Source organism: Lycium ferocissimum, chromosome 1, assembly GCF_029784015.1.
Source record: "Lycium ferocissimum isolate CSIRO_LF1 chromosome 1, AGI_CSIRO_Lferr_CH_V1, whole genome shotgun sequence".
In the NCBI taxonomy this organism is placed as follows: Eukaryota; Viridiplantae; Streptophyta; class Magnoliopsida; order Solanales; family Solanaceae; genus Lycium; species Lycium ferocissimum.
Window position 1 is genome coordinate 6,947,226 of NC_081342.1, and position 15,395 is coordinate 6,962,620.

At 35.2% G+C, this 15,395-nt stretch overlaps 1 protein-coding gene and 1 long non-coding RNA gene across 5 annotated transcripts; one reads left to right on the plus strand and one right to left on the minus strand.

The window, feature by feature from the left end:
• Positions 1–1,900: 1,900 nt before the first annotated feature.
• Positions 1,901–4,751, minus strand: LOC132039128 (succinate-semialdehyde dehydrogenase, mitochondrial). Its single transcript, XM_059429691.1, has 2 exons — positions 4,651–4,751; positions 1,901–3,513 (listed from the first exon to the last, which is right to left on the minus strand). The coding sequence occupies exon 2, from the start codon at positions 3,486–3,488 to the stop codon at positions 1,926–1,928; it is 1,563 nt and encodes a 520-aa protein (XP_059285674.1). The 5' UTR covers positions 3,489–3,513; positions 4,651–4,751; the 3' UTR covers positions 1,901–1,925.
• Positions 4,752–10,145: 5,394 nt separating this feature from the next.
• On the plus strand, positions 10,146–13,753 carry LOC132068232 (uncharacterized). 4 transcript variants are annotated; one of them, XR_009417362.1, is made up of 5 exons: positions 10,146–10,210; positions 10,633–10,708; positions 10,820–10,936; positions 12,258–12,518; positions 13,284–13,753. It is a non-coding gene; the product is annotated as an uncharacterized LOC132068232 (long non-coding RNA). The 4 variants fall into 4 exon arrangements; XR_009417361.1 differs by lacking the exon at positions 10,146–10,210 and adding an exon at positions 10,271–10,319; XR_009417359.1 differs by lacking the exon at positions 10,146–10,210 and adding an exon at positions 10,326–10,544.
• Positions 13,754–15,395: the final 1,642 nt, after the last annotated feature.

Genomic DNA, 15,395 nt, shown 5'->3' on the forward strand with positions numbered 1-15,395 from the left:
GGGTCATTATATACCCGATAAATTGTTCAAATTTATCTTACTAATGTAGAAAATGTACTATTCAATTTATGTAAACATATTATTATTTGGGGAATCTACGAGTTGATTTTTTTTATCATGTTTTCTTTATATTTTTTCTAAATTATTTGATTTATAAATTATCATGATTTATATTACTTTTTATGTAGTTTCTAAATATATAAATTTTATTTTTACAAATTTGAAAAATATATATCAAAATTTACGATCAAAGTTATAAAGTTTGACCCTCGTACTCCAAAAAAGTTCACATAAATTGAAATGAAGGGAGTATTAGGTTTACTCTTTAGGTTCGAGGGTAAATATAAGATAAGTTTTTTTTTTTCTTCTTTTTAACAGTATCTTTTCAATTATTACTCAAGTCAAAGGTAAGTACCTGAGAAATAATTGAACTAGATATAGAAACAACCGCCGCCCTAGCTAAAGCATGAGCAACTTGATTCTTAGAGAAACAAACATTAATTGAAAATCTTTAATTAGTGTCTTACAATCATAAATATTATTTGAAATGTTTCATTCGAGAGCTTGACGAACTAGCTGATTATTTGTCTCAATCACCACACAACTATTAGCAAAGCCGATCTTAATTAGTTGAGAGCTTCCTGGACGCTCATAATCACAGCAACTAAGTACTTTATTTAAAAACCTTGATTGCCCGCCAATGAAATCTCCGCTTCTGAGTTCAAAGTATTTTTAATAATAGAAAAATATTTTTAACATTTTTCTTTGCATAATTTATTCTATTTCTTTAGGATGTCCCTGAGAGTAATTCTTTTTTACATATAATACGTTTATGCCAGATCAAGAATATTAGTATATAATATTTGATAAATTACTATGATCTATTAGGGTCTTATGACGATGAAATATCCTCTTGGGCACGTCTGATTATTTGTTTAGCAGAAAAATGTATCGTACTTCAAATTGTTGACAAAAGATTTAAAAGAACCCATGTTTGCACTAGTGGTAAATGGCCAACTGAAATTCAAACTCTTAATCTTATTGTTTAACTATGGCCTTTTGGCCATGAAAATCTACTTGGGCACGTTTATCTTTTACAATTAGAGAAGTTTTTCCCCTATTTAAAAAGTATATTGATTCCAAAAACTGTGAATATTACTGCTATAACATTGGGTGTGAGTTCATCTGCTCCAATTATAGTAGACATGTGTATATGCTCATACCCGTGCTTATAGAACGTGGTATGCTTCCTTAGAGAAATTGTTTGGTGCACATGAGCAGTGACTTGAACAACATCGTCTTAAAGAGAGTGAACATAACAAATAAAGGGATGAATTTTCAATATTAATGCACAGACCAAAACCATATCTAAGTTGATTCAATTTAAAGGGCATCATGTACATCTCCTGAGGGGAAAACGAACATTCATTTATAAGTTGAAAGAATTCAGTTAGTCTCGTATTTGAGTCGGTACTAAGGATATAAACTGCCATACAAGAAACACGTGTGCTTGAGTTGCCTGTGTTACTTCTGAGACTGCATCAACTTGTACTGGGATTATTCACCTAATACAGACTTTCAACACATGATTTTGTGTCATATTCCAGAAAAGAAAAAAGATGCATCCTCAATGGCATAACCTCCAACACTGTTGATTATCAGTTTTGACATCTAACTTTAAATGATTGGTTATAAGATTAACAAATTTCTTCATTCATCTTCTTTCCGCTACAATAGATAAAAGTTGCCCAAGAAGAGAGAAAACAGAGAGGAATTGATAACAGGAAACAGCAGAGCTATTGAAAAGAACAAGGCAACAAAGACACTCAAAATCTATTCATCCTAAATGGAAATAAAGTCATGAAAACTGTCGTAACCCCAAACTGGGACTGACACCTTTATTAGTGAGAATTTACACCGGTGATTTAGCTCATACTTCCCAAGCAGACATATTTCATCTCTAAATATTCATCCATCCCGTATTTAGAACCTTCACGGCCAAGACCTGATTGTTTCACGCCTCCAAATGGAGCTACCTCAGTTGAAACTAGTCCTTCATTAACTCCAACGATTCCATATTCAAGAGCTTCAGTGACACGCCAAGCTCTTCTAATATTTGTTGAGAATATATAAGCAGCTAAACCTGCATTAGTGTCATTAGCCATATGGATTGCTTCTTCATCTGTTTTGAACTTCAATAGAGGGGCAACAGGTCCAAATACTTCCTCCCTCGCCAAGAGCATCTCATTATTAACTCCAGTTACGACTGTAGGCTCGTAGAAGGTCATGCCAAGGCTATGTCTCTTTCCCCCAACAAGCACACTGGCTCCTTTTGAAATAGCATCTTCTACAAAAGATTCAACCTTCTGTACTGCTGCTTCATTAATTAAAGGGCCTTGCTCTACACCTTCACTGAAACCATCTCCAACTTTCATGCTTTGGACAGCTTTTGCAAAAGCATTTGCGAATTTATCATATATCCCTTCTTGCACCAGTATTCTATTGGCACATACACATGTTTGTCCAGTGTTACGGAACTTTGTTGCAAGAGCTCCTTTAATAGCTACTTCAAGGTCTGCGTCATCAAAAATGATGCAAGGTGCATTGCCTCCTAGCTCAAGAGATACCTTTTTAACAGTGGCAGCAGCACCTTCCATCAATTTTTTCCCAACCTTGGTCGAACCTGTGAATGTAATTTTTCTAACCTGTGGGCTCGCAAGCAGTGCGTCTCCAATATCAGGTGCATTTCCCATAACAACATTCACCACGCCCGGTGGTATACCAGCTTGAATGGAGAGTTCAGCTGCTGCTAAAGCAGTCAAGGGAGTGAGTTCAGACGGTTTTATCACCACCGTACAACCACAAGCAAGAGCAGGGCCTATCTTTCGGGTAATCATAGCCAAGGGAAAATTCCATGGTGTAATTGCACCAACAACACCAACTGGTTGCTTTAAGACAAATAATCGTCTATCTGCTAACGGTGATGGAATGATGTCACCATATATACGTTTACCCTCTTCAGCGGAGAACTCAATAAAACCAGCCCCGTAACTAACTTCACCAATGGCCTCTTTTAGAGGTTTCCCTTGCTCTAGTGTCATAAGCTGTCCAAGTTCCTCCTTGTGGGCCATTAGCAAATCATACCACTTCCTTAATAATTTGCTCCTTTCCGCAGCAGTAGTTTTGCTCCAAGAACTAAATGCATCATAGGCAGAAGAAATTGCATCGTTCGTCTCCCTTCTACCCATGCATGGAACATCTGTTATTAGCTCCCCTGTTGCAGGATTGTGGACCTTTATAGTCTTCCCGTCATATGAATCAACCCATTTCCCTCCAATAAGAGCCTGACTCCGCAACAATCCAGATCTGTTCAGCTTAGCAGCAAAACTTTGTGTTTCTGTCGTCATCAGACGCACTGGACCTGAAAGTGAGGAACGATATAACATCGCACCAGCAGAAAGTGCCATTCTGGTATGCCCACGAATCATTTGTATCAGGGCCCCCGAATTCCAACTACAAGCATCCAAATGAATAAACTGAGGAAATTAAATCAACATCACCCCAAAAGTGGGAAAAAGGCAAAGATGAGATGGGGAAGAGGGATTGTAATGCCTCTAAGTTATATTGCTTCCCAGTTTCCTAATGTTTAAGAAAATTATACAATTTTATGCTTTCACTTACAAAAACAATGCAACAAGCCAACAAGAGAAAGGGAGAGAGACAGAGCTTAATGGAGTTGTAAATTCACCAATTGTTGCATGTTCCATTTAAAAGTATCTATTAGCATGCACAAATCCAGTTCCCCAACCAATCAGAAAAACAAAAGAATAAAGCCATCATATGTAAGTCCCCACGATATCCAGTGTCAAATACAAATTGTGGGGCGTATCTAGCATTAAAAAATATATAGAACGAGCTATTACGTGCAAACAATGGAAATTCAATCTCCACAGGCTTATTACCTAAATGGCAATTGGCACATTTAATACGTGGTAAGCGTAGTCGTTTCTCGTGGGTTTTCAACACATGGTCACTAAACTTCACACACTGTATTAGCAAAGTCACAAAACTATTCTTTTGTTTCATTAAAATCACCGTACTAGGAGTCTTGGAGTAACCGGTAAAGTTGATGCCATGTGACCAGGAGGTCGCGCATTCAAGCCATGGAGTTAGCCTACGTAAGGTAAGGCTGAGTACAATAGACTTTTGTGGTCTGACCCTTCCTCCGGAATCCGCGCATAGCGGGAGCTTAGTGAACCGGGCTGTCTCTTTTTTTTTTTTTTTTCCTTTTATCAGAAAATAAACTCATCAAAAAGTCAAATTTCTGGGTGAAATTCAGTGACCATGTGCCCCTCAAATTACCTAAACTGAATTTCGAAATTAGAAGTTAAGATACAACAATACTCCAGCTAATCGATCAGTCGAGTTCTCAAGCAACCCCAACCCACAAAAAGTTAAGATTCACTTATTCCACCTTTTGACAAAGACATAAAAAACGTGCCTTTTCAAATGGTATTCAAGAATCTTAACACCAATATTACCACACATGGAAAAGCATAAACAAGCCTTTTTTTTTTTTGCAAGAATCGGATTACAACAGCAGAGAAACAAATGACAAATATGAAATTAAGATAAATTTAGAATAGAAACTAACCTTTTTTTGAGGTTGGATAAATGGGAGATCTACCACGGATGCGACAGTGAGAAGAGAGTGTGATGGAACCCTATATGAGAGATAGTACCTAAATAATCAGCACAACCAATCATAGTTATGTTATGTGTGTTCTATTTTTGCCACGTAGGTGTTTATAATGGTCCACTCCACTTTCTCTCTCCTCTCCCAAATAATCTCTACTTTGTTAAAAAAAGATATCGACTGTTAAATTATTTGAAACAGTAATAAATCCAATGTATTTGGTGGATGTCTATTGACTATTCAATGAATGGTTTATTTATACATGTACCTAATTAATACTATTAGATTTAATACTAGTTATGTGAGCCATGTCTTGGCCCAAACTCAACATATAAAAGTAGATATTTTGGTAAAGAAATATAATTTGTGTTAGTAAATGTGTAAAACAACAACAACAACAACAACCATATACCCATTGTAGTCTCACAAGTGGGTAGTTATATAAAGCAAAATTTTCATTCCATTCCTTTAATATTTTAACTTCCATTTTGATGAAATTATTTAATTCAAATCAAATTTGGAACCGAGAATTTGACATTATAACTTATGTATCCTAATTTTACGAAGTTATTTAGTTCTAAATAAATAATTTATACATAGTTAATGAACTTTTAAGAAAAATACATAATTTAACTTGTGCGGCGAGATGGAGCTGCCCTCTCTTAATCGAGGATTAGGGGTTCGAACATGGATATGGAAAAAAAATCTTTGGAGGAAGCGCTCCCCCGAATAAAGCGATGCGGTGCGAATTATCTGGATTAATTGGGCTCAAATGCGGATATCGAGCACCAATCAGAAAATCTAAGAACGTGAAAAATGAGGTAGGAGGTTCGATAGCTTTTGAAAAGTAGACTTTAAAAACAAAAACAAAAACAAAAAAATTAACTTAAATAAATAAGATTAGGACCTAAAAGTTATTAATTAAAAAGTTTTAAAAAAATTTGAAAATTATTCTGAGGACTACAAAAGTCCCTGTGTTCGATTTTTGAAAAGTAGACTTTAAAAACAAAAAACAAAAAAAATTGACTTAAATAAATAAGATTAGGATATAAAAGGAATTAATTAAAAAGTTTTTAAAAAATTAGGAAATTATTGTGAGGACTACAAAAGTCCTCACATTTGCTCTTATATATAATAGTAATTTGTAATTTATGAATGATTTTCCATCCGTGTACTACCTTTTGCATAAGGGTGTCAGTGGGGCCGGGTCAGTCCCGGTCCCATCCCAGCTCCGGTACCGGACCATCTCAGTCCCGATCAATTTAGGGGATCGGGTAGAGGGGGTAGGGGGAAGGGTAGTGGGACGGAAGGGCGACAAAATCCATGTTAGTCACGTCCCGTCGGGCACATATCCGACGGGCCAGAGACCTGGGCCCCGACCCGCTGGATTTTTTTTTTAGTTGAACAAACCGTTAAGGGTGGCCTTCCCAAGAAATGTGGACGTGGGGACTTCAACGGCTGAGTCCAAAATCAGACCGTTTGGAGTCCCCTTCCCAAAAAAAAAAAAAAAAAAAATCAGCCCCAAAGTTTAATAAATTGCATTTTAATCCAACTTCTAAACTATAAATACCTCTTTGTTTTTATTCATTTTCGCACAAATCATCCATCAATTATCTCTCTCTAATATTTGTTATCAATTCTCTAATATTTGGTGAAATATTATTATTATTATTTTGGTGAATTGGGCAATATTTGAATTTTGGAGCAACTTTCAAGTTTCAAGTAAAAAAATTTCAATTTCAACGTTTACGGTAACGCAGTCGTTTGGTACACTCGTACCATCCTTTAATTTATTTAATTCTTGCATTTTATTTGCATCTTTTTTTCAATTAATTTTCATATTTTATTTTATTATACTTTGATAATATATCTAAAAAAATTAAGATCCCTGTCATAGGTAAAACTGTCGATATCCCTAACCCTTTTAGCCGTAGTAGTAAGGGTAAATGTGCTTCTTCTAGTAAATCTAAAATTCAATTTAGAAACAATATGGACGATTTCACTCATGTTGATGAAACTGATTTTTTTTTCTCTCCCCGGTTTTCCTCCTATTCCAGAAGATTTAGAATTACAAAATGAAGCCCTAGATAGAGCTTATGGTGATTTAGATTTTGATGAATTTGAAAATTTAGAAGAAGAAGGAGAAGAATTAGATTTAAATGAGACACCTACTAGTCCCGTTACCGAAGCTCCAACTCAGACTACATCTCAGTCTGGAGCTACTCTTCCCCCTAAACCTCCTACTCGGGGTACGACTAAGGCGCAATGTCCTAGAACTAGTCCCATATGGAAATTCATGACTTTAGATGAAGCTAAACAATACGCTACTTGTCACAAATGTAAAGGAGTTAAAAAACATGGCAGCGGTGTAGGGGCGGTGGTTGAGATAGACACTTGAGAACATGTGTTGGAAAACCATACTTAGATGCTTGATTAGCAGCCGGACTTAAAAACACACCGACCGACGCTAGTAGCGTCGCTCCCGGTGGATCCGATGGGGGATCTAATGTGGTCCAACAAACTTTAAATCCTTCTAACCTTCTTGTTGTTGAATTTTGTGTGTACGCGTTAAGGCTTGGGCCTGGCACCTTTTCGTTAGAAAATGGATTACACGATACGAGGCTCGAAGATAATGGTTACACGGATACTAATTAGATAATTGGGCTCAATTTCGTAAAGTCGTTCTCCGAGAGTCATTGGGCCGTCAATATCCCTAAATAGAATTGGCTCAAATGATAGCCTAACTAACATGGCCTTTCTTCTACCCCATTAATTGATGGAATAATTACTTGACATAGCTACTTGTAAGAGCTATCTGTGGATAATAACTACTATTTGCAACAATTACATTTCGTAGCTACATAATACAATATCAAGCAGACGTGCTGGAGTGGTTATTGGGTGTGTGCTCTGTCCTCGCAGATTCGAACCCAACCGACCACATTATTTTTCACAGCTCTCCTTGGTATGATTGTATTTCGTCATGTGTATCTCATATGTGTTTGGCTCATATGTCTTGTATCTCATATGTATTTGACTTCTCGTCTTGTATCTGAATGTATTTGGCTTCATATGTATTTTGAATATACATGCTATATTTTGCAATTTTGTTCAAATACATTCAAATAGAGTGAATACATTCAACTTCGCGGCAGCTCGAATACATTCAAATACATGTAACATCAGATAAGGTTAGATACAACTGAACAGTATATTCAAATATAATCAAATATAGTGAAAATGTCTAATGGTAGCTACGCCTTGTAAATATGAAAAAGGTAGTTAGGAATGATTAATTGCTCCTAACAACAACAACAACAACAAGCAGCCCAGTATAATCCCACCATGTGGGTCCGGGGAGGAGTAGTGTACGCGACCTAACCCCCACCTTGAAAGGTAGGGCGGCTCTTTTCGAAAGACCTCGGCTCAAGAGAGAGAAAAGAGAGGAAAACAAGAGGAAAACAAGACAAAAGGTCAGATAGGGCCAAGCATATCGAAAACAATATGATAACAACGAATATATACCAAAAGCGAGAAAGTCATGGTAGAACAGTCCAGAAAAAAAGGAGCATTAACTACTATAGATAAATAAGATAATCAAAGTACAACGGCCCAACAAATATAAGTAGCAATCAAATGCATAAACCGAATGGCAATAAACAAATGAGCAAAATTGCAACTACTATGGTGAAAGTGGTAAGCCACCTAAATTCTCTATCCTAATCCGAGTCCTCCACAACCTCTATCTAAGGTCATGTCCCGGTTTGTCGGAACCGTGCCATATCCCGTCTAATCACCTCTCCGCAATACTTCTTCGCCTCCCTTTTACCTCTCCCGAAACCATCCATAGCCAATCTCTCACACCTCCGCACCGAGCATCCGTGTCTCTCCTCTTCACATGCCCAAACCATCTCGGCCTCGCTTCCTCATCTTGTCCTCCACCGACGCCACTCCCACCTTGTCCTTGGATATCTTCATTCCTAATTCTATCCCTCCTAGTGTGCCCACACATCCACCGCAGCATTCGCATTTCCGTGACTTTCATCTTCCGAACGTGACATTTCGACCGGCCAACACTCCGCCTCCGTACAATAAAGCTCTGTCTAACCACCACTTTGAGAACTTGCCTTTAAGTTTTAGGCACTTTCTTATCACACAACACTTCGAGGCGAGTCTCCATTTCATCCACTCGCACCAATACGATGTAAACATCGTCGTCGATATCCCCATCTCCCTGTATAATAGACCCAAGATACTTGAAACTTCCTGGTTAATTGCTCCTAAAAGGTAGTTATTTATGTAAGTTGCCCTTAATTGATTTACTTAGACTTTCTTTTCTTAATAATTTGGACTAAAATTAACCGCTTTAGACAAATATAATTGTTTTATAAAAATATATAATTAATTAATTAATTTTAAAAGTTCAAAATGTAGCTTTTCTGAAAAGTATGTTTTGAACCTTGGCAAAATAAAAATTGTTGTTTCAACACTGACAATGTGATCTTAAAATTAACTACTCAAACATAAATCGCTACTCTCTAAAAGTTTTTTTTTTTCTAAAAAAAATACTTCTGAGAAAAAGAGACTATTATTTGTTACTGAGTCAATCTATTAAAATATTTGTTACTTACATTAATTCTATTTTGCTTTTAAGTTTGAATCTTAGTTATTCAAATCTTAACCATTAAGCACGTTTGTTTTTTCTTAATGAGTGTGAATAAATTTGAATGATTAATGTAATAAAGTATCATGACTATGTTTATTAACAATTTCTAAAAAAATATTTATTCACAAATACAACTATCATCCATCATTATTAACTGTTACTGTCGCGACCCACCATTATCAACTACTATCATCTTCAGCCATAACCACAGCCACAACCACCACCGATGCCAATCACTACAATCAAGTGTCACCACGATTAACCACTATTTACAATCTCATCATCAACCACCCTTACCACAACAACTACGAAGCACTACCAACAATCACCACTATATATCGACAACCTACGTCATCATTCACTACCGCCATTAATTATTATTATCACTCACCACAAGTCCACAACTACTAGTCGCCGCCACCAACTATCACCATCAACCATTACTGTCAGCCACCATCACCTCTAGCTATTATACCACAACCCACCATTAGCCAACATTATTCCCAATCAGCACCCACAACTATCATTGTTAGCCATTACCATCGCTATCAGCCACATAATTTTTTAAAAATATTTTACTAATATAATAATGTATTAATTTAGTATTATAAATCTGTATCTTAATATTAAACTAGTAAAAATAAATCAGGCTGAGTCATTATTCCGGGCAAAACTAGTCTAGTAGAAGATATTTTACTCTCTCCATCCTACTTTATTGACATCTCTACATGGCACGTTACACTGGCGTAAAGAACCCAAAAATAGAGACACATACAAAAAGGAAACTGAAATTTGAAACTTGAAAGCAACCATTAATTAGTTGACCATCTTTCTTTCCATTACCTACCGTACGTGCTTATGAAACGCATCACATTCTTGTCAAACTTGCCGAAAGTGCTTCAAATAGGATCCATTCTATTGCCCCTTTGACCTCTCATACAAACAAGCATAATAAAAGTATAAACCCCACACAAAATCTTTTATAAAAATAACTTGATTTTGACCTTTTTAACGATTTGTTTCCATTTCCAAGAATCATTCATAGTGCTTCGTTGAATATTCCCAACTTTTACCACATGCTTTTCATGTCTTTTGTCACATATTTAAACCCAAAAATCCCACTAGGTCATTATTTTGTCTAAGTTCTTAAGCATATACAAGTCAAAAGTCAAGTGGGTTTTGGTTTGTTATGATTCTTGATCTTTTATGAATATGATCCTGATTTTTGCTGTTTTGATCTTATTTGCTGATATGGCTTTTCACTTTTCAGGAACAGAGATAGCTGGTTGACTCTTGGTATTCATTTTTCTTGCAAATTTTTGAAGCTTCTGCAAGTCAAAAGTCAAGTGAGTTCCAATTTTAGTTTGTTGTGTTTTCTTTAATATTCTGTTCATATTGGATCTGATTTTGCTGAAATGGGGTTTTTTTATTTTATTTTTTTGTTTGAATTTTATAAGTGTACCCAAGGGTCAAGGTGAGGGTACAGAAAGAAGAAGATGATGAGTATGCTTATGAGTCTTTGCCATCTTTGAAGGCTTTTGAATCCCTTTCCATAAGTGATTTCTCTTCTTCAGGTACAACTTTATCTATATGATCTTTGTTTTTTGCTAATATAACTTGGTCTCTTGGTTATTTCCTTATTATCCTGCAAAATTTCTATTTTTAACTTTTTTGTCTTTGTTTTTTGTGATTGACTATTTTTTGGTTACTCTTTATCATCCTTAGTGTAGATGGGAATCTGTATCAGTATCATATCTTCCTAGGGCTTTGGCCCAATAGCAAATTTTCTGGATAATAGAATTTTTTGCTATTTAGATTTGTATCTCAGTATAGGGACGATATTTAGAGAACGTCTAGCGATAGATAAATCTTAATTTTCCTTAAAAGAATTTTTTCTAATATCAGAATGGAATAAGTGAAATGGATGTAGATGATTATATAGTCAATCTCATCTAGTTTAGGATTTAGGTATTCTCGAGTTGATTAATCGAGTTTATATCATGAATGTATGACATGGTGGCGTTATATTATGCTATATATATATTTTTGGGATAACCTTGTAAATGATTTTCAACACGGTGGCATTGTTTTGACTTGCTATTTATTTCTTTAAATGATGTAAAGATCGTTCAATACAACTCATTGATCTAATCGTAGTTCACGTAGTTTATTGATATCTCTCTTTTGCTTATCCTCCTGCTTCCGTTGAACAAGGATACATTTTATACATGGATTTTATTGTAATGTCCTGATGCAAGCAAAAGGAATAATGCACTACAACGTGTTCATACTCTAACCTCCCAACATTTTGCTTCCTTGTAAATTATCCTGAAATTTGATCATTTCCATTTTGTGTATGATGTTCCTGGACCTCATCTATTTGTAGCGGAATCCCAATGTGCTGGACTGGAAATCCTTCAAGTAGTCTCTAGTGTTTGATGATCATATTCAAAAGATTTAGGCTTACCACTAGTAGTACAGCTTTCTATAGTTGATAAGCTAGGTTAGCTTTAGCGGATGCATATCCATTTTCCATCTAGTGACTGTGAGACTACGTTTTCTTAAAGTCTCCAAATCCTTGTCATTCTCTCTTAATTGTCACATTTTGTTGTCTTGCATAGTGCTTGTTGAAGGCTTTGATTTTGTTGGTTTTATCCAAATGTGCCCTTTTCAAAACCATGACACAGTATAGATAGTTGGATTTAAGCAAAAATGTGAGTTTCCATATTATCATCCAGCAACAACTTGGGCCATACTAGTGTAGTGTTAAACTGATTCCATCAATACATCATTGCCATCCCATATCCCATCATTTTATTTGTTCTCAGCTTTGATAGTGTTTGATTAGTTCCTTTTTTTTTTTTTTTTTCCCCTTGTTTCTGATGGTGTATAAAGATGATTCTCCTACATCAGTTGTGAGGATACCCCGAGCATGTATTTTAAGTCCAGACAGACATGGACTTCCATTATCAACAGGTTACATACTTCTTTAACAACTTTTTGTTACCTCTTAGGCTCTTACTTTGAAAGTCAATTGACATTCACTGTGTTGATTGGCAGGGAGAAGCAAGGACAACCGAAACATTTTTGGAGGAAGCAAAACAAATCCAAGGGCCACTTCAGTCCCACGACCACGTGCAGTCTTATCAAGCCCGGGTAATCCATGATGAACTTTGCTTTGTTGAATTAACTCTCACAGGTGTAACACAAACTTCAACTTCCGGATACTGAATGGTGTAGCACCACCATATTTGTTTATGACAAAAGTGTGATGGAAGAAACCTGAAAATGCACTTGAGGAACAACGATTTAATAGCATAACATCTATATAATACATGTTTATTTTTGACATTATCATGTATATCTTACATGGCCCGTCCTTGTGGATTTGAACCGCTTTTTTCTGATATAACCTTGTTACTTTGGGGACAGTAAAGTGTGGCTGTGTATAAGAGAAAGAAACCCATAATAGGTAGGTAGAATTGCTTCTTCTTCATTATGATTTATGAGTAGAGTAATGGATAAAGCTGAGTAAATAAGGGGCAGGAAGTCCTGGTGATTCTACAAATAAATCATACCCTCGTGTATTTCGCTGGTGCATGCGATATATACATTAATAAGCTTTATGCACATAATCAACATATACATACTTGTTGTCAGTGATCAGTAAATTATTCTCGCATCAGAAATGGACTTACCAACTCATCTGACATATTTGCTGAGATGAGAAATAGGGATGTTGCTGATATATTTTCAAATGTTATTCTTGATTATGCACTATTTTGTGAAATTTGTGTACATGTTCTATATGTTTAGCATACAGAGCCTCTTGTAAATTGAGAATTGTGGTGCAGTTTACAATGACAAAACACACTATAGATGGTGTATTTCTCGCTGAAAGTGTTGGAAATTTGTTTACAGATAATGATCAAATTATAAGCACGAGGAGAAAGACGAAAGCAGAAGTAATTTCAGGCTTGAAGAATCACAGTTCATGTCAAAACAGACATCACATCAAGTGCAACACTTTTCCAAAATCAATTCAAGTTGAAAATCATGCAAGTGGACATAAGGGCTCAAAAGAAACGGCTTATGGGAAAATTGATTCTCGAGCAAGAGCAAGGCTAGTGAAAGCCGATCCAAGTCAAAGAACACACCTTCGGAAAGCAGATCAAGATTCTGTCTGTTCAAAGTAATGAACTGAGCAGTCCATATTGGCTAAGTAGTCAAACTCATTCTTGTTTGCATACAATTCTGGAAGTTTTTCAGTGCAACTGTCCCTTGACCAAGTTATAACTGAACTTGAAACCCTTCATAGAGAAACCTTCTTATGATTCCTTTTATGAAAAGATTAATCCTCTGGGCAGAAAATTCTGCATTTTCAGACTCTTGATGTTTGCCTCTTATGTTTAATCGTGACTACACCGTAGTCTAGCGACAAATGCTTAATTTCAATTTAACAGTGTTGTCATCCAATTATCTCTTAGTTTCCCTGTGAAAAAGTTATTTTATATCCTTCTAACTTGAGCATCAATACGAGTAGCTGAACTTTCATGCCTTCATGGCTCATTTATCAATTGGTACTGTTAGTTCGACAGATAGTTTATTGAGTCTTGTCCTTGATGTTATGTTTGTTGTACCTTTACAAGGCAAATGCAATATTAAGTTATAGAATATATCAGTATAACAAGTCATTTTTACAGATGCAACTTATCCTGTCTGATATAACTACTAAAGTTATAAGTAGGCACATGCGCAAGTTCCCGCCCAAACTCAAGAGATATAAAAGTTACATATTTTAACGAAAGAATATAATTTATGTTAAGATGTCACATAATAACAACAACAACCATATACCTATTGTAGTCCCACAAATGCATTATATATAAAAAAAATTTTTATTCCACTCCATTAATATTTTAACTTCCATTTTGATGAAATTATTTAATTCAAATCAAATTTGGAACTAATTTGACATTATAACTTATGTATCCTAATTTTCCAAGTTATTTAATTCTAAATAAATAATCTATACATAGTTAATGAACTTTAAGACAAATACATAATTTAACTCGTGCGAGCAGTTGTATGGAGCCGCTCCTCTCTTAATTAGGACAGTGTCGAATACGATATGAAAAAATCTTGAGGAAGCGTCTCCTAATAGGCGCGATGGTCATAATTATCCGGATTAATCACTCAAACGCGATATCGAGCACTCAATCGAAAACTGTTAACGCAAAATGGAAAGAGGTTCGATACTAAAAGTAGACTTTAAAAACAAAAACAAAAAAATTGACATAAATAAATAAGATTAGGACCTAAAAGAATTAATTAAAAGTTTTAAAAAATTTGAAAATTATCAGAAGGACTACAAAAGTCCCTGCGCTCGATATTAAAAAGAGATTTAAAAACAAAAAACAAAAAAATCGACTTAAATAAATAAAATTAAGACATAAAAGAATTAATTTAAAAAGTTTTTAAAAATTTGAAAATTATCAGCGAGACTACAAAAGCCCTCACATTCCCTCTTATATATAATAATAATAAAGATAGTGATGTGGGTGGCCCAGCCAAGAAAGAAATGCCACATAATTAAAATTGACAATTGGACATTTTTTAGAGTTTGTTTTTTCTCCGTGGAGAAAGTGTAAAATTGACAATTGAACATCTTTTAGAGTTTGTTGTTTTCTCCTAGAAAAGCAATAAATTATTAATAAGACCGGGTTTCAAGAAAAAAGTGTGAAATTATCAATTAATAGTTATCATAGTGATTTACTTGTAAATTACCTTATGAGTACGTTAGATTGTATAAATATATTTTCGTCGTCAGTGCATTATGCTTAACTCAAGTTATGCTTGGAAATCATTATATTGAAAATAAAAAAATTATTTGCTGTTTGGTACAAGTATGTGATAGGCAAATTAAAGCTTGCTACATTATTAAGAGTTCTTCCCCTGACAAACTTGGAAAAGAACACACACACACACAACAAAAAGACGCTATAACAATGAAAACTCAAGACCTTGGTTTTA